Source organism: Gekko japonicus, unplaced genomic scaffold (assembly GCF_001447785.1).
Source record: "Gekko japonicus isolate JY-2015 unplaced genomic scaffold, Gekko_japonicus_V1.1 scaffold1491, whole genome shotgun sequence".
Taxonomy (NCBI): Eukaryota; Metazoa; Chordata; class Lepidosauria; order Squamata; family Gekkonidae; genus Gekko; species Gekko japonicus.
The window spans coordinates 385,460-404,646 of NW_015159755.1; the positions used below are offsets into that span (position 1 = coordinate 385,460).

The 19,187-nt window shown below is 50.1% G+C and overlaps 1 protein-coding gene across 2 annotated transcripts in view; it reads left to right on the forward strand.

Annotated features, from left to right (window-relative positions):
- ENG (endoglin) overlaps nt 1-19,187 on the forward strand; it is a 117,980-nt gene that overhangs the window by 39,579 nt on the left and 59,214 nt on the right. For both annotated transcript variants that reach the window (XM_015405828.1, XM_015405836.1), the window contains exon 3: nt 17,190-17,327. In XM_015405828.1, the coding sequence (XP_015261314.1) occupies nt 17,190-17,327 (138 nt within the window). The remainder of the gene's footprint in view (nt 1-17,189; nt 17,328-19,187) is intronic.

The following is a 19,187-nucleotide window of genomic DNA, read 5'->3' on the forward strand; positions in this document are numbered from 1 at the left end:
TGGTCCCCCCCCCCTGCACCTCACTCGGGGGAACTGTGTTCCCCCGCGTACCCCCCCCCCGAAATGACCTCTGGTTAGAACAGAGGTGTCGAACTCATTTGTTACAAGGGCTAGATCTGACATAAACGTCACTTGGTTGGCCTGGGCCATGTGTGCCATAAAACGTAATGCCAGGTACTGGAGAATATAAACTGTATAAAGGACAGCAGCTGATAAGTGCCGAGTTGGTGTATCCTCACTGCCAGGCCTCATGGGCTTGGAGGGGGGGTGCAATTTGGTGTAGTGGTTAGCCAGGGGATGCAGTTTGGTGTAGTGGTTAGCCAGTTTGGTGTAGTGGTTAGGAGCGCAGACTCTAATCTGGGAGAACCGGGTTTGATTCCCCACTCCTCCACATGCAGCTGCTGGTGTGACCTTGGGCCAGTCACAAGTTATTTTCAGAGCCGTTCTCTCAAGGGCAGTTTTTGTCAGAGCTCTCTCAGCCCCACCTACCTCACAGGGTGTCTGTTGTGGGGAGGGGAAGGGAAAGGAGTTTGTAAGCCCCTCTGAGACTCCTTCGGGCAGTGAAGGGCAGGGTATAAATCCAATCTCTTCTTCTCCCTCAAAGGAAAAGCCATATGGGCAGACTGGAGAGCCAGCAGTGTAGCACTAGGCAGATGCTCCCAGGGTTGGATGGGGACCTCATCGATATGATGTCGTCACTTCCAGAAGTGATGTAATCGTGTTGGTGACATTGGGGCGATGCTCTACTTTTGGGGCAAAACTCTATGGTAGAAATGGCTACAAACCATAGAGTTTTGCCCAAAACGCACAGCATCACCCCTGACGTCGCCAATGCAATGACATCATTTCCACGAGCCCACAAAAGTGGGGGATCTCCCGCCCCCACCTGGGGGCTGGCAAGCCAACACTAGTTGCTCGCAGGCCACATAAGAGCCTTGGACAGGCCAGTTCCATCCCTCGGGCCTTGTGTTTGACACCCCTGAGTTAGAAGAAACTTTAGAAAGGCTTTAAAAAAAATGGACATAAGTCTGAACTTCGGGATACCTGTCACCCCATTGGTGGAATATGCCCTGGTCCCTCTTTCTCGCTTGATGCTGAGATCCTCATGGCCAATGACACAGAGACCTGCTAGTGATATTATGTCCTCAATAAGTGTTCATCCGTGACAGAAAATCTTTATGATAACAGCCTCCTTGGATCCAACCAATGTTCTATATAGTCCGTCCCATTCCCTACAGTGGCCAGCCAGATGCCCCAGAAAGCCCACAAGCAGGGCACAGAAATCCAGGGGTCATTTCCTGCAGGAGCGCACAGGAGCAGAGCAGATCTGTCCTCACAGAGGAGGGAGAGCTTGTACCTGAATAAAACTTGGTCTTAAAGGTGCCACTGGACTGTTTTGGATTGCTAACTATGGGGGGATGGGAGAGCTTGTACCTGAAGGCAGGCCGGGGGGGGTGCAACTTACCTGGCTGCTTCTTGCTCTGACTGAGGGCTGCTGGGAGCAGGGGGTGGGGCTTGTTGCATGTGCCCGGCCCCTGGGCTCTTTACTACTGGAGCGCCGCTCCTGTGCACTCCTGCAGGAAATGACCCCTGGTTGTACCATTGATTATGATAGTTGAATCTGGGTTTCTTCTAGTGCCGGAATCCCTAACTGCATGCCTGGTTATATACTCCTTCTATTTAAATGGCTAATGGTGTGCAACATGCCCGACATACCACAGATACAGAGGTGGACTTGTCCTTTAACGTACTAGAAATATTCCCAGTGGGCCACTGCCCTGGGGGGCTGCCAGCAGCCAGGAAGAAGGCATGGAGAGTCCCAGCGACTTTGTCAGTGGTGCAGAGGTTGCTCAGTTCATACTGGCCTAGTCAGGGGTCGTTTCATAGAAAAAGAGCTAGGGGAACTCATTAGCATAACTAATTAGCATATGCCACACCCCCTGACATCACCGGAAGTGTGTCATAAGGCCACACCCCCTGACATCACCGGAGGTGTGTCATAAGGCCACACACCCCGCCCCCAACGGTCCCGGCCGCCGCCGCCAGCCTTGCAGCTCCACTGCCGAGCCCCATGAGGGGCCCGGCGGTGGACCTGAAAGGCCGGCGGGAGGGCAAGGAAGCCCCGCGAAGGCCCTCCCTGGCCCAATGCAAACTGGAGCAAGAGACGAGATATCGGGTGATTCTGCATTGGCTTTTCCCTCTGTTGATTTACCAAACCCACCTTGGAACAGAAATTCCCCTCTGCATTGCATGCTGCTGTCACTTCCTTTGATCATCGGATTTTATGGTACCCTCTACACTGCATGCCGCTTTCGCTTCCTTTGATCATTGGATTTTATGGTATCCTCTACACTGCATGCCGCTTTCACTTTCTTTTATCATTGGGTTTTATGGTACCTTCTGCACAGATTTATGGCCATTCAAGGGTGACTTTGCAGTCAGTAGGGTGTTGGCCTGGGGTGTTTGAATGTGGTTTTGAGCTGCCCCTTTTCCTCAGTGTTGAGAAAATGTGGGGTGAACGCCAGATGCCGAATCACCCATTGACAAGTGAGGCATGAGGAATGGAGAAAGAGAAGCCGTATGTGGTATGAATTTGGTAGATCAGAGAAGTCTTTGCCAAAGTAGTGAATTGAAAGGAAAGATAAAGGAGAGGAGAGAAGCGACTGGGAATCCATCTTTGCTATCTCCTACTCCTTTATATCTTTGCTTGGCACTTCCGCTTGAGCAAAATGTTTACATTCCCGTAGGGGTTGAACCTTAATATTGGAATTACTGGACCATAGAATTGCCAGGCCAGCTTGGAGTCTCCCAAACCGCTCCCGTCTAAAAGCCAGAAGGGTGCAAACCTTAAAACCTTCTTTAAAAATCTCCTCATGTGTCCATGTCTCCTGGAGTAGGATTAAATCAAACGAACTAAGAAAGTCTCTACAGTTAGGATCTCCTAACTTGTTTTTCCATCCATGAGAGGATCTTAAAGTTAGCGGGTGCTAAACCCCTCTTCAGTCAATCCACCTCTATAATCTGATTAAGAGACTGCTCCCAGTCCACCAGGACACTACCATTCCTCTGTACCCGAGCTAAGCCCGGGGAGCTCACGGACACCTCAGGTACATCATTGTTCGGGCATTGGAAAGGCCATGAGTCTAACGGATTCTGCTTAGGTGGATCTAGCCTAATACCTTCCTGGCACTTCAGCCTGACAATTTGTATAGGATCTGTTTGCATTTCTAAGAGGGTTCCCTCCCACAGTTCCAGCTGTGACTGCGCCTTAGCACACTCCCTAGGAGGTGGATTTAATCTCCGTCTCTTGTTTCCTTCTGGTCTTGTATTCCACCTCCAAGTTTATGGTGTGTGCCAGCGGTTAAAGTGAGATTTATAATGTTTTCAGAGAGCTGAGATCTTGTAAATTCCTCTGTGCAGACGCTCGCTTCTTTAGAAGAGGGCCGGCCAGCCGGCTCAAGGAGGAAGGAAGGGGAAGAGTTTTGGATGTGTGAACCTGTTCCAGAAACACACCACAGCTACTTTGGGGGAAAAAATAACTTTGTGCCATGCATTTACTATGCCAATTTTGGCAGTGCCCCAAATCAGGGAGGATAGGATTTAGAAGAATCCAGAGTTCCATTCACCCCCAAAGCTTTGTACTTAGGGCATACTTGTATAGGCAGCGTTATTGGGGACAAGGAGGAAAAATTATCTGCCTCCCCCCAGTCAAGCATATCTGGATAGCCACAGAGGCTTGGCCAACAGTAGAATTTTGGGTGACATTCTGCAGTTCTATAATAACAACAACAACAAGAGGGGATCCGCAAGAGACTTGCGGGGCGAGTGGATCCCTCCCGCCTTTGATCCCTTCCTTTCCCTCCCTTCTCAAGTAATCTTCCACCCCCTCCCTTTCCCTGGCAATCTTACCCACCTCTTTCTCTGTCAGTCTCGTTCCTATATTGGTAACAGCGTTCCGTGCACCTTGGTGTTTAGTCATGCCGGCCACATGACCACGGAAACGTCTTCGGACAGCGCTGGCTCTTCGGCTTTGAAACGGAGATGAGCACCGCAACCCTAGAGTCGGATTCGACTGGCTTTCGAGCAAGGGAACCTTTACCTTTTTTTCCCCTTCTCTATCAATATCCCCCCCCCCTTTGTTGGTCTCAAAGGTGCCACTGGACTCTAACTAGGGTTGCCAAATACCTTTTGTTCTGCGGCGGGGGGCTCCCGGACGGCGTCTTGAGTTTTCCCCTCAGATGGCTGTGGCCCCGCCCCCAGCATGCCCGGCGTCAGCACGTCACCTCCGGCTGACGTGCACGCCGGGGTGGGGTTTCCCCCGGGGTCCGATTCCGCGGCGACGGAAATCGGGCCTCCAAAGTGGGGGGGAAATCCGCCCCCCGGGGGGAATTGACAGCCCTAACTCTAACGTTCTTCTGTTGCCTCAGACCAACAGGGCTGCCCACCTGGATCAATATTCCCCCACATCTCTCTTTCTCCCCTTCCCTCTTTGACCTCTTCAGCTGCAGGCTGACTAGGGTTGCCAATCCCCAGTTGGGGGCAGGAGAACCCCTGGTTTGGAGGCCCTCCCCCTGCTTCAGAGTTATCAGAAAGCGGGGGGAGGAAATGTCCACTGGACACTCCGTTATACCCCATGGAGACCAGTCCCCATAGGGTATAATGGAGACTCAATCTGTGGATATCTGGGGCTCTGCGGGTGCTGTTTTTTGAGCTAGAGGCACTAAATTTTCAGCATAGCATTTGGTGCCTCTCCTAAAAAAAACCCCCAAGTTTAAAAAAGATTGGACCAGGGGGTCCAATTCTATGAGCCCCAAAAGGAGGTACCCCTATCCTCCCTACCTTCTTGTCTCCACCTCCCCAATCATCTCACCAGTTGCTAGCCAAGCAAACATCATACAGTCTCCTCAGCAATGGGAAATGGGGCAGGGGTTCAGGAAACGCTGCTTCCCAGGAGAATTAAGATGACAAGCATGCCCCTATTTTGTATGTGGCACGTTGAATGGTATTCAGATGGCGAACACTTTGAGCGGATTTGAACCCAGCCCATTATTTATTTTATTTTTTATTTATTTACATGTGATTTCTATACCGCCCATGACCCCTAATGGGTCTCAGAGCGGTTTACATTAGACTACGTTTGTAGTCGAATCCTAACTATTTGTGCAGGGAGGGGTTACCTAGCAGCACCCGGACGGCGGCTTTCTCTCCTTCTTGGCGGCTCAGGCACAGTCTCGGCGCTCCGGGCAATCGGCAACCATCGGCGGGCTTCTTGGTGGATCCTCCGTCGGCGCGCACTGCTCTGGACTGCGGCTTTTCCGGCTACTCGTCCCTTCGGGCTCCAGCCGCGCCGCGTCGCCCCGCAGTTGCGTCATCCGACTCTGCCTTCATCCGATGTAGTCGTCACCTCCACGGCTCGCCGGACACCGCCATTGTTCTTCCTCGCCGCCGCTTCTCTTGCTGCCGCCTCTCTCTCATGTCTCCCGTCACCGTCGCCGCCGCCATCAACCCTCCTGGCACGGAACCAGGAGGAGGGTGCCCCCTGCCTCTAAGGCAGGTACCCATTTCTCTACTTGTAGTTACTTTCGAGCCGCTGGGTTGGCGGGAGCTGGGACTGAGGGCCGGTATCTCACTCCGGCCGCGGGGGGGACTCCGACAGCCATTGTGGCTGTTCGCTATGATGTTACTGACAGGCGTCGAACTGCCTGCGCCACCGCTCCCATTTGATGTGAATCCCGTCCTTGCTCCCGGGCTTTTGGGATAGTATAGACACAGTTCTCCCCTTCCTTTTTATCCTCACAACAACCTTGCGAGGTAGGTTCGGCAGTGTGAGTTTTTCATCTGCCCTAAAGTCGACCGGTGACCTTTGCGGCAGAATGGGGATATTCCATCCAACTCGAGTCTCTCTGGTGTTTTTTCCCCCAGCACTCTTAGCTGTTGCCCCACCATAGGTCTATATGCTTTTCCCTCCTGGTCTCAGTAACAAATTCCATTGTAACACTTCATTCATCCAAACTACTAAAGAGCAATGGGGGTCCCATTGGCCCTACAAGATGGCTGCCCTTTTCCTCTGAAGTAGAGATGATGGAAAGGGGAGCTGTTTCTTTCCTCTCTTTGGCTGTGTGTGGCCCGCACAAATAAACACAACCCGCCGGGAGACAGGCAAGGGCGGCAGGATTTGCAGTTTCCTCTGTAGCTTAGCTTTGTGTCTGAGGCCTGGGTGTGATGTTTTCACTCTTTATTATGTGCAGTCAGAAGGCGACAGAGTGGCTCGGCCCGATGTTTGTTGTGCTGGCCTCTGCGCTTTCGACCAGATCAAAAGAGAGCTTCCGTACACTGAGAAGTCATTCTTAAACTTTATGGTGTCCCGAGGACTGCTATTCTGGTTGGCAGTGGACTATGTCATTTCCTCACCTCACAACAATCTGTGAGCCCCCATGTGAGACACACGCTTGAAAAGTCTTCTAAAATACAACTCCACTGTGTTCTGTGTTCAAGGAGAAACCATGCTAACTGCCTGGGAGAAGGGGATGTGGGCATTTCCCATTGCATTTGTGTTGTAGAAGAGACAAGACGCGTTTGCAGTTCACATTTTAAAGGGTTGCCTCTTCAGCGGTTGCATGGAAACTTCAAAGTTATTTGTGGTCTTTCAGTGCTGTGTAAAATTTATTTACTTATTTTAGATACAAAAATATTAACGTGGTCCCATTATCATAAACAAGAATATCTCAAGAGTGATTTATAATAACATTGATTTTTGTAATTCCTCAAAATGTAAATACTACACAATGATAGCTCAGAGTAACTCATAGAAAATATAATTTATAGCCTTATCAGTCCAGAATATTATGAACATAGTCCAACATTCCATAAACGTATTTGAAATATCAAAAGAGTTTTCTTTTATTTTCTTAGAAGTGAATGTAATACATGTTCCTAGACAGAATTCAACCAATATCTTGGAGCCGATGGGGATTTTTTCCGTCTAGCAGCAAGGATTAATTTGGCAACCACAAGAAGGGTTAAAACAGATTCCAAATCTGACAAAAACAGCACACTCTTTAATGTAACCTAATAAGATAACTGTGTTGTTTGCATTATTCTTTTTTTTTTTAAATCACAATGATTGCTGGTAGTTTCTGTATTAAGGTTTAAGGGCAATTTATATAAATGCAAGAAACGGAATAAGAGAATTGAGCATCTGATGTAACTGTTTGGGGTGGGCAGCACATAAGGGATCTTAAGACAGCCGAATGCCTTTAAAACGGTGACCCCCCCCAATGTACCCACTGATGGGTTTTCTGGTACCCAAAGTTGGGAGACCACAGCGTGAAAGTGTCTTAGGGATGCCAGCCTCCCGGTGGGACTTGAGGATCCCCTGGAATCCGAGGTCATTTCGGGGGGGGGGATCGTGGGGGATCGCAGTTCCCCCGGGTGAGGTACGGGGGGGCACATGACGAAGCCCCGCCCCCTGCTTCCGGCCGCCCCGCTTCCGGCCCTCATTCAGCCAGGAGGAGGCAGGAGAAGAGGGAGGGTAAGTTGCTTCCTCCCTGCCTCTCCCCACCCCTGCCTGCCTGGGGCCAGGGAGGGCCTTCGCGGGGCTTCCTTGCACTCCCACCGGCCTTGCAGGTCCACCGGTGATGTCAGGGGTGTGGCCTTATGACACACTTCCGGTGATGTCAGGGTGTGTGGCATATGCTAATGAGTTATGCTAATGAGTTCCCCTAGCTCTTTTTCTACGAAATGACCCCTGCCTGGAATTACAGCTCATCTCCAGACTAAAGGGGGATCAGTTCTCCTGGAGCAAATGGCTGCTTTGGAGGGTGGACTCTGTGGCATTGTATCCCACTGTGGTCCCTGTCCTCCAATTATGGATGCCAGCCTCCAGGTGGGGCCTGGGGACCTCCCGCTTTGACAACTGATCCCCAGCTGGCAGAGATCAGCTCCCCTGGAGAAAATGGCTGCTCTGAAGGGTGGACTCTATGGCATTGGACCAGGCTGAGGCCCCTCCCCAAACCCCGCCCTCTCCTGGCTCCACTCCCAAAGTCTCCAGGTATTTTCCAACCCAGACCTTGCAACCCTACCTCCAACGCTCCCTCTAAGCTGTGGAGTCTTGTGAGCCAAAATTCTGCTTTGTGAGCTACTGGCGTTCAAGTCGTGAGCGAGCAATTTGGCTGCTGCATGAATTCGTTGGCTCTGGAGGCCTCCTTCCTGAGCCGAGACAAAAATCTGTGAGCTGCAGGCTAAAAAACTGTGAGCTAGCTCACACTAACTCAGCTTAGAGGGAACACTGCGTGTCCTCCCCAGGCTCCATCCCCAAATCTCCAGGAGCTTCCCAACTTGGATCTGGCCACCCTACCCCACATTCCCAGCTGGTGGCCGGGGGGTACCTGGCAACTCTGGATTATTACACAGGCTAGTGTATTGGGGGAAACATGATTCTTTTTTCTTCTGGAGTATTTCTCGCATCAGAACAGACACAGATCCAAAAGCAGATGTGAAGCAAAAGAGACATGAAATATCTCCAGACCTTTTTGATTACAGTGTGTACATTCATGCTCTAAATCTTATTCCGTCAGTTCCACCCATTTGTACCCCAGGCTTCCTCCAAGGATCTCAAGGTGTTATACGCGGATTATCCTTTCCTTGCATCACAACTCTTCTGTGAGGCAGAGGTTGAAAGGGAATGACTGACTAGCCCACAATCTTCAGGTCTCCCTGGTCATGTTTACTCTCAAACAGCAGCATCTCAGTGGGATCAGATTTGATTGGAAGACATGAGTGGGAAGGAGGCCTAAACCTTTTCCCTAGGGATCATTTTACTGCTAAAGTAGTTTTTTTCTCCTCAGGGTTTATAGGGTGCAATTTATAGAGTGCAATCAACAAAGTGCTGCAAAAGAGGAATACAAATATAGATCTAAATATCACGCTCATCTTCACCAATATAAATTAGCATCAGAACCATTCAATATACCATAAAAAGGGAATAAAGGTAAAGGTAAAGGTTCCCTTGCTCGAAAGCTAGTCGAATCTGACTCTAGGGTTGCGGTGCTCATCTCCGTTTCAAAGCCGAAGAGCCAGCGCTGTCCGAAGACGTTTCCGTGGTCATGTCGCTGGCATGACTAAACACCAAGGCGCACGGAACGCTGTTACCTTCCCACCAAAGTGGTCCCTATTTATCTACTTGCAATTTCTTGCTTTCAAACGGCTAGGTTGGCAGGAGCTGGAACTAGAGACGGGAGCTCACTCTGTAATGCGGCACCCAGATCTCGAACTGCTGAACTACCAACCCTCCACAGCCTGCAGTTCAGCGTCTTAACCACTTGAGCCACCGCAGCTCCTAAAAAGGGAATAGAGCCCCTCATATCTGGGTTAAAGTTTTTAAGAATTGCCGAGAAACATTTTACAAATATCCTGCATTGTTTTATCTAGTTTGACCAGCAGGCCTCGTTCCCATTGAGACCTGTCACTGGGTCTTGACAGAATCAGTTCAAATAGCCGGTTGGGGACTCCATAGTGTTGAATGCTTTTCTATACAAAACAAGTTGCTGTCCATAGAAAATAAATGATGTGGGGAAGGTTTCTAGGCTAGACTTAGGTTGCCAACTTCCAGGTAATGGCTGGAGATCTTCACACTATTACGAGTGGTCTCCAGGCAATAGATATTCGTTCACCTGTAGAAAATGGCGGCTTCGGAAGGTGGACTCTCTGTCATTATACCCTATTGAAGTCCCTCCCCTCCCCAAACCCCACCCTCCTCAGGCCCCATGGGCCCAAATCTCCAGGTATTTCCCAACTTGGAGTTGGCAACCCTAGCAAGCCTTCTCCTCCAGGTAGGGGCTGAAGTTCTTCCAGAATTCCACTTGATTTCCAGACTGAAGAGATCCGTTGTTGTTGTTAAGAACATAAGAACATAAGAGATGCCAATGTTGGATCAGGCCAAAGGCCCATCCAGTCCAACACTCTGTATCACACAGTGGCCAGAAATACCAGTGCCATCAGGAGGTCCACCAGTGGGGCCAGGACATTAGAAGCCCTCCCACTGTTGACCCTCCCAAGCACCAAGATGACAGAGCATCACTTGCCCCAGAGCCCCTATCTATACCTTGTGGCTAATAGCCACTGATGGACCTCTGCTTCATATGCTTATCATTATGTTGTTGTTCAGTCGCACAGTCGAGTCCGACTCTTCGCGACCCCATGGACCAGATCACGCCAGGCCTTCCTGTCTTCCGCCGTCCTCTGAAGCTTGCTCAGTTTCATGCTTGTTGCATCTATGATCCGTTATCCTAGAGCAAATGGCAGAGTGAGAGCAAATAGCAGGGATGTGGCGTCGCATCCCTGCTAAACGCCCCTCTCCAAATTCTGCCCTTCCCAGGCACCAGGGGTCGTTTCATGGAAAAAAGAGCTAGGGGAACTTATTAGCATAACTCATTAGCATATGCCACACCCCCTGACATCAGGGGCCTGGCGGTGGACCTGCAAGGCTGGCGGGAGTGCGAGGAAGCCCCGCGAAGGCCCTCCCTGGCCCCAGGCAGGCAGGGGTGGGGAGAGGCAGGGAGGAAGCAACTTACCCTCCCTCTTCTCCTGCCTCCTCCTGGCTGAATGAGGGCCGGAAGCGGGGCGGCCGGAAGCAGGGGGCGGGGCTTCGTCATGTGCCCCGCCCCCTGTACCTCACCCGGGGGAACTGCGATCCCCCGCGATCCCCCCCAAAATGACCTTTGCCAGGCACAGTCCCCAAATCTCCAGCAGTGCCCCCAAACTAGAGCTGGCAACCCTAGTTGGGTGAACCAGTTTTGGAGCCTGTAATGCCAAATGGACAAAGAAACACCCCAGTCTTTTGAAGGAAATGGTCCTACGTATGGTGTAGTGGTTAGATCGTTGGACAGTGAAGACCCAGGCTCATATTTCCACTCTGCCAGATGCCGAGTGACCTTGGTCTAGCCATGTCCGGTTAAGTTTCACAGGACTGTGATGGGGAAAATGCTGCTCTGGTCGCAGTAGGAATAGGATAAAATGTCACTGTGAGATGGATTAAGAAGAGACGGGAATGAATGTTTTGGTTAAGCTAGTGATTGGGAGACAGTGGTCGATGTTAAAATATTACTAGTCTGTGCCCGTCTAGCGTGCTTGCCTTGCTGAACTTCAATTATTTACGATCTACTTGTCTGGCTGAAAGCTGACGTTTTATTGGTCCCGCTGAATTGATTATAGAACACGTTATTTGTTGTGGCTTGTCAGTGACTTGTGTTTAGAACATAATAATTTAAGAAAAGATGAATGGTCTTGCTAGTGAGATCAAGGTCTGCCCTTTCTGGACGGTATCCTACCCCTGTCAGCTGAGCGAAGTCTGAAGCCTTCCTCCAGCCTAAGAAGCCTTCCTGAAACTTTAATTAATTTATTGATTTATAAATTCAATTTATAGCCCGCCCCGCAACGCGGGCTCAGGGCAGCTCACAATCAGGCATAAGCCAGCACATAAAACACATTAAAACCATTTAAAATCATTATCACAGTATTTTTGTTGTGCAGTCGCACAGTCGAGTCCGACTCTTCGGGACCCCATGGACTAGATCCCGCCAGGCCCTCCTGTCTTCCGCTGTCCTCTGAAGTTGGCTCAGTTTCATGTTCGTTGCATCAATGACACTGTCCAACTATCTCATCCTTTGCCGTCCCCGTCTTCTTTGACCTTCAATCTTTCCCAGCATCAGGGTCTTCTCCAGTGAAACAACATTATTATTATTATTATTATTATTATTAAGTGCTCTCGATGTTCCATACGATCTTCCATAAAGATGACGTCTGAACGCTGGTATGCCCACTCCGTGCCGTCCGTTCCGCGTGATGCTGTTGTTCTCTTTTCCAGGGCCAGATAGTGATGGTACAGTAGTGGCGGCTCCTACTCAAACGCCTGGCGGAAGAGCTCCGTCTTGCAGGCCCTGCGGAACTGTGCAAGGTCCCGCAGGGCCCGGATCTCCTCCGGGAGCTCATTCCACCAGGTAGGAGCCTGGTGACTTAAGTAGGTCTTTTAGGGTTGCCAGCCTCCAGGTGAAGTCTGGAGACCGTCCAGAATTGCAACTGATCTCCAGACCAGTGTTCCCTCTAAGCTGAGTTAGTGTGAGCTAGCTCACAGTTTTTTAGCCTCTGGCTCACACATTTTTGTCTTCTCTCAGGGAGGATCCAGAGCAGACTGATTTATGCAGCAGCCAAATGGCTCGCTCACCACTTTAATGCCAGTGGCTCACAAAGTAGAATTTTTGCTCACAGGACTCCACAGCTTAGAGGGAACATTGCTCCAGACTACAGAGATCAGTTCCCCTGGAGAGCATGCCAGTTTTGGAGGGTGGATTCAATGACATTATACCTCACTAAGGTCCCTCCTCTCCCCAAATCCTGCCTTCCCCAGGCTCTGCCACCAAATCTCCCCAGGAATTTCCCCTCCAAGAGTTGGCAACGCTATGAATTGCTATAGAAAACCCACTTAAGTTAGGGGAAGCCGTCAAACATTGGTGAATGGAGTGGTAGGACAGAGGCTTTTGTCTCCAATAATGGCTGCCATTGGGGGCTCATAAGCAGGTGGGGTTACCACTTTCAGGTGGCACCCGGAGAGCTCCACTTATTACAATTGATCTCCAGGCGACCAAGATCAGTTCTCCTGGAGAAAATGGCTGCTCTGGGGGGTGGACTCTGTGACATTGCGTCCTACTGAGGTCCCTCTTCCCCTCAAACCCCGCCCCTCCCCAGGGTCCACCCCTAAACTCTCCAGTTGTTTCCCAGAGCTGGCAACCAGGGTTCCCTCTAAGCCAGTGATGGCAAACCTTTTAGAGACCGAGTGCCCAAACTGCGACCCAAAACCCACTTATTTATCGCAAAGTGCCAACACGGCAATTTAACCTGAATACTGAAGTTTTACTTTATTTCTATATTAACTTAAGATGATCCAAACAAAGTAAGGAAAGCAACCCCAAATGCTTTCATTTACTTAAAATTATTTGGCAGAGAATTCGACACTTTAATGATGGTCAGGGCCTGGCTGGGGCAATGGCACGCGTGCCCACAGAGAGGGCTCTGAGTGCCACCTCTGGCACCCGTGCCAAAGGTTCGCCACCACTGCTCTAAGCTGAGTTAGTGTGAGCTAGCTCACAGTTTTATAGCTTCTGGCTCACGCATTTCTGTCGTGGCTCAGGAAGGATGGCTCCAGAGCAAACTAATTTATGCAGTAGCCAAATCGCCCGCTCACAACTTTCATGCCGGTAGCTCACAAAGTAGAATTTTTGCTCACAAGACTCCACCGCTTAGAGGGAGTATTGCCGGCAACCCTATGTAGCACTTATCCTCTGGGCCTTGTTTCAAGTATCTGTCACAATCTGTACATGTTCTACTTAGCTATTGTGGCCACTGACAGCACTAGTCTCCATGAATCCAGGTCTCGGAAGAAACTTGATTAGGGACAGGGTATAACATGACAGGAGCTGTGGTGGCTCAAGTGGTTAAGACGCTGAACTGCAGGCTGTGGAAGGTCGGTAGTTCAGCAGTTCGAGACCCGAGTGTGCCGCATGACGGAGTGAGCTCCCGTCTCTAGTTCCAGCTCCTGCCAACCTAGCAGTTCGAAAGCAAGAAATGGCAAGTAGATCAATAGGGACCACTTCGGTGGGAAGGGAACAGCGTTCCGTGCGCCTTGGTGTTTAGTCATGCCGGCCACATGGCCACGGAAACGTCTTCGGACAGCGCTGGCTCTTCGGCTTTGAAACGGAGATGAGCACCGCAACCCTAGAGTCGGACTCGACCGGCTTTCGAGCAAGGGAACCTTTACCTTTTACAACATGACAGGGAAACACTAAAATATAGAGTTGGGTGGAAAGGACCCTGAAGAAGGTGTGCGGTCTGCCTGACAAAGAGCTCCGTGTGACTCCGATGCTGACACATTCCTCCTTGACTGACAGCTGCCGCTCCGTGACCCAGCTTATCCCCCCCCCCCGCTTTCGCCGTTCCCACTTCTGTGTCTTTAGCCTCCCGACCGGCCACCGGGGTCTGTTGACGGAGACGTCGGCCCGGAAACGTCCGCGGCCTCGGTGCCTAGGAAATGAGAATCAGAGCAGCAGACTCCTGAAGATGTTATCTTTTAAACTTGACTCAATTCTGTGGGAATCATAGCTCACATAGCATCTATGTATAGGTGATCAGATTTAGTACTGACTTAGTTGGTTACGACTGTCGATGTATGTTGTAAAAATCTGTATCGATGACTAACTGGTTGGTTTGTAATTTTGGATTTTCAGGACAGTTGTATACTGTTTTGCAGTTATTATATTTCTTGATATGTTATACTTCCTCTTAATAAACATAAAAAGAAAAAAGAAGAAGAAAGAAAATAAAGGAAATGAGATCCGTCCCATCCCGCCGGTAAATAGGATGGAGTCCCCGGTGTTTACACACACGAAAGGAGATGGCGGGGGAGGCGGGAGGCGGCCCCTGATGTCACGACTGCGGCATTCAGACAACTGGCTCCCGGCCGCGACCGAGTGGCTGGGGAGGGAGGGCCGGTGTGGGGGGGAGACGGCTCCAGTCCGAAAAGAATTACTGGAAGCCGGTTTCTATAAGCAGATCCCCGTGCTCCAGGGGGCAGAAGAAAGCCCGCCGCCGTCCTGGAGGGGGAAAGAAACAATGGCTTCTGGAAAAGGCCGCGGGATAAAAATAGAAGCCGGCCTCCGCCAACGTGATCCCGGGTTGACTCGAGGGGGTCCCACCGCCGTCCCACGGAGTCTGGTTTCCTCCCTCGTGCATGCCCCTGCTACGGGGAGCGGGCTGCGTTTGGAGAGAGTGTGGTTGTGGAGAGACTGCCCGGGCCCGTCTCTCTCTTCATATTTTGTTCTCTTTGGCTTTTGGCTGCTTTTCCAGGGGCTTCTGACAGGATCCCTTGGTCAGGAGGCTGACATTGGTTCCTTATTCGCACTTCCTTATTCGTTACTTATTTGTTACTTATTTGTTACTTATTCGTTACTTATTCGTTACTTATTCGTTACTTATTCGTTACTTATTCGTGCAGTCATTCAGAAGCACTAAGGAGCTCTGAACCCCAAAATAAGGTCTGGACCACCACATATCATATACCCCCACATTCACCGGACCCTCCCCTTCCAGAAACTCATTCAGAAAGGCAATGACCTTCACCATAAGGACACAGTCTCCAGAGAGCGGGGAGATATAGGCCTCGGGGAAGCCCTGCGAACAGAAGCTCGTGGCATCAGAACCGGTGTTTGGACCGGTGATCTCTGCATGTCACCTTGCAGGGCACAGTCCCCAGAGCGTGGGGATGTGTCATTTGGGGTGGTTCAAATATTTTTTTTGGGGGGGGGGGTGCAGCCTGGCCCCAGTGTATGCTTGTGTGATTGTCCTAGGGGCACGCACTTTGGAGCAGCTGGCACCAGACCCGTGCTTTGGACAAGCACACAGAATGTGTCCCCTGAGAACTGAAGCTCGTGGCATCGGAACCGGTGTTTGGACCGGGCATCATTGTATGTCACCCTGCAGGGCACAGTCCCCAGAGCCATTGGAGATGAGCACTGCAACCCTAGAGTCGGACTCGACTGGCTTTCGAGCAAGGGAACCTTTGTTGCAGTATAGAAATTTTGCAAAGGAATGGATGCTAACTTGGGAGAAGCTAGGCTTCAAACGTGCCAAGAATTCTAGGTCCCTGAGACAAATGCGTTCATAATGGCATGTAGGACCCATTTCCACACTGTTGAGATTACAGCCATTCTCCACACATTCAGAAGCCTTCTCACTTTTACTGTGACATTGTTTTAATGTCTAAATGGGAGACTGGTTGGGTTCCGATCAACCCACGTTTTAACGATCTGACATGCTTATTGTCACATCCTTGTTACTACTTCACAATATTCCAGATGGAGCCCTGACTCCGACAGCAGACTGCGGATTGCTCTGATGTTCTCAGTTTATTTTGTGTGCCAGAAAACTCCACACGAAGCAAACAAAAACAAGTAAATTGCAAAAAAACAAGTGTGGCATCCAGCAAACAATGCAGACCGGCCTGTTCACTTAAGAACAGGGGTCATTTCGTAGAAAAAGAGGTGCAGGAGCTCATTAGCATAACTCATTAGCATAACTCATTTGCATATGCCACACCCCCTGACATCACCGGAAGTGTGTCAGAAGGCAACACCCACCACTCAGGCTCTACTGGACTGTTTTGGATTGCTAGCTATGGGGGGGGGGACACACACAGATCTGTCCTCGCAGAGGAGGGAGAGCTTGTACCTGAATAAAACCTGGTCTTAAAGGTGCCACTGGACTGTTTTGGACGGGGAGGGGGGCCAGGGGGAGCTCTGCAACTTACCTGGCTGCTTCTTGCTCTGACTGAGGGCTGCTGGGAGCAGGGGGTGGGGCTTGTTGCATGTGCCCGCCCCCTGGGCTCTTTACTGCCGGAGCTCCGCTCCTGTGCGCTCCTGCAGGAAATGACCCCTGCTTAAGAAGTGTAATGACTAGCTCCAAAGCCCCATTCCCTGACTGCTGAAAGTTTTGTGTTTGAATTTTCTTCAGGTATTGGCCACAGTTCCGAGCGTGTATCTTTATAGCTGTAAGGAAAGATACTCTTGCAGTTTGGATCACTTTTGCTAGAATGCCAATTCCATGAAAGGGTGACAAAACTTATTCCACTGGCTGAGTGCGTAGCGGGGGAGAGCAGCGCCACCGAGGGCAGAGGACGCTTTCAGAGCTTAAGTTTTAAAAATAACAAATAGTGTGGGGAATGGGGGAGGGAGATGCATTGTTCATCCGCACTGATGTCATAGGCACTGTCCATTGGCTCATGAGACACATGCCACCAAGTTCCACATCAGATTCCAAATCGCAGTGGCCTCCCTAGCCGGAGGAAAGAATTGCATTGTCCCATTGTGACTGGGGAAAATGCAGTCACTACTGGGAAAATGTTTTCGCTCGGGAGACATAAATGCTTTGTGGAGGGGGAAATCGTGGGCAATAACTGAGCACTTCTTGCATTATTATGTGGGGAAGGCTTGCCGAACCTCATCTGATGTGTGTCCCAAAGGCTCTTTTGCACTAAATCGTGTCTTTACAAGCCGCACACCCACAGCTATCCCATTGATCAGAATCTCTTTCCCCTGATCTGGGAAAAAACCCTTGACCAGTCCTCTTGTTCTTTTCCCTTCCAGATGTCCCAGCTCTTCCTGAACGTGTCGTCTGCTGACGGAAACAGCACCCAGCGGCGGAAAGTGGTGTTCGTGGTGAGCGCCAATGGCTTCTCCTTGTTAACCATCCATTCAGAGGATCTGCCCCTCACCTTCATCTACGTAAGTATTCGCCCTGTATTTTGCTCTGCAGCTGTATTAGAAAAATGACACAGGACTCGCCACTTAGCGTGTAATAGTGGGATGGATGATAGATATGTGGAGGAGGGAAGCGAAGCGGGCAGCAGATTCCAGCATTGTGGTGGACGTCAAATGCTGCGATCACCTTCCTATCAGGACAGACAAGCTGCCGTCAGATGGATGGATAAGGTCTAGCCAGAATACAAGGTTTGTCTTCATCCTCCCCTTGTGGAAAAGAGCACGTGATGAGCATTGAGTCTGGGCTTTGGAACGGTGCTTCTGTGACCGAGACTGGGCAAATAGTTTGTTGTTCCTTGAATCGGGTGAATAGGTCTTGCAGGTTTTGCACCGCTTCAGAACCTACAAGATCTGTCTGAGCAGAGGTAGTGATGAGACAAAAGAACTAAAAAAAACCCTGAAAACACAATTTTCCTATCTCCAGGCCCCCATAGGAAAATACTGTGCCCATGTGTGAAAGAACATAAAAAGAGCCCTGTTGTATCAGATCAATAGTCCATCTAGTCCGGCCTCCTGTCTCACACAGTGGCTGACCAGTTCCTCTGGACGGCCAACAACAGGGCATAGAGGCCGAGGCTTTCCTCGGATGTTGCCTCCTGGCTCTGGGATTGAGAGGATTAGTTGCCTCTGAATGTGGAGGTTTCCCTCACCCACCATAAATCTATCTAATCCCCATTAAAGGTAAAGGTAAAGGTTCCCTTGCTCGAAAGCCAGTCGAATCCCCATTACAAAGCTGTTTATTCTTGTTGCCATCACTGCATCCTCTGGCAGCAAATTCCGCATTTTAATCACTCTCTGTGTAATGTAGGTATTTCCTTTTGTCTGTCCTGAATGGATGCCCTGGAGTTCTAGTATTTTGGGAGAGGGAGAAAAATGTATCTTTGTCAACTCTCTCCACACCCTGCATAATTTTATAAACCTCTATCACGTCTCCCCTGAGTCATCTCTTTTCTAAACTGAAAAGTCCCAGACTCTTTAGCCTTTCCTCGTAGGGAAGGTGCTTCAACCCCCCTAATCATCTCGGTCGCCCTCCTCTGTACTTTTTCCACCTCTGCAATGTTGTTTTTGAGATAACGGTGACCAGAACTGTACACAGGCCCCGTTCACACGCCGAATTTGCCACGGGAGAGCCACGAATGCTGGGTGGATTTTCAGGGCACGATCGCACCGCAACATCTGGCAAGCGTAGCGCACCCGCGGTCAACCTGTGGCGAGCCGCCAAAGCTGCGCGGTTAAAAAAGTGTCTCAACAAATGTACTAGCAAATGGTTGGCCACAGGCTGCCGACGGAATCATTCCGTGTGATCGCGCCGGTGATCCCCCAGCTGTCCTCCTTGACGCACACGCGCTGACGGACGAAACCGCGGTGTGCCGCCATCGCGTCTGATCGCGTTCTGGCGGGTCTAATTGCGCCGGCGCAAAGAGCCATGCCTCCCCCCCCCGCGTTATCTGGCCCGTATGACCGGAGCCACAGTATTCCTAATGAAGCTGTACCATAGATCTATACAGGGGCATTACAATATTGGCCATTTTATTCTCAGTCCCTTTTCCTAATAATCCATCACATAGAGTTTGCCTTTATTATTATTATTATTATTACTACTACTACTACTACTACTACTACTACTACTACTACTACTACTACTACTACTACTACTACTACTACTATTATCATTATTATTATCAATAATAATAATAATAATAAAAATAAAAATAACAATAATAATAATCTTTCAATTTATTAATAGCTCAATCCTGCAGAGCTTGTTGGCTCTGAGCGATTTACAGTTACTCAAATACACACGGGACTAACAATGATTCACGG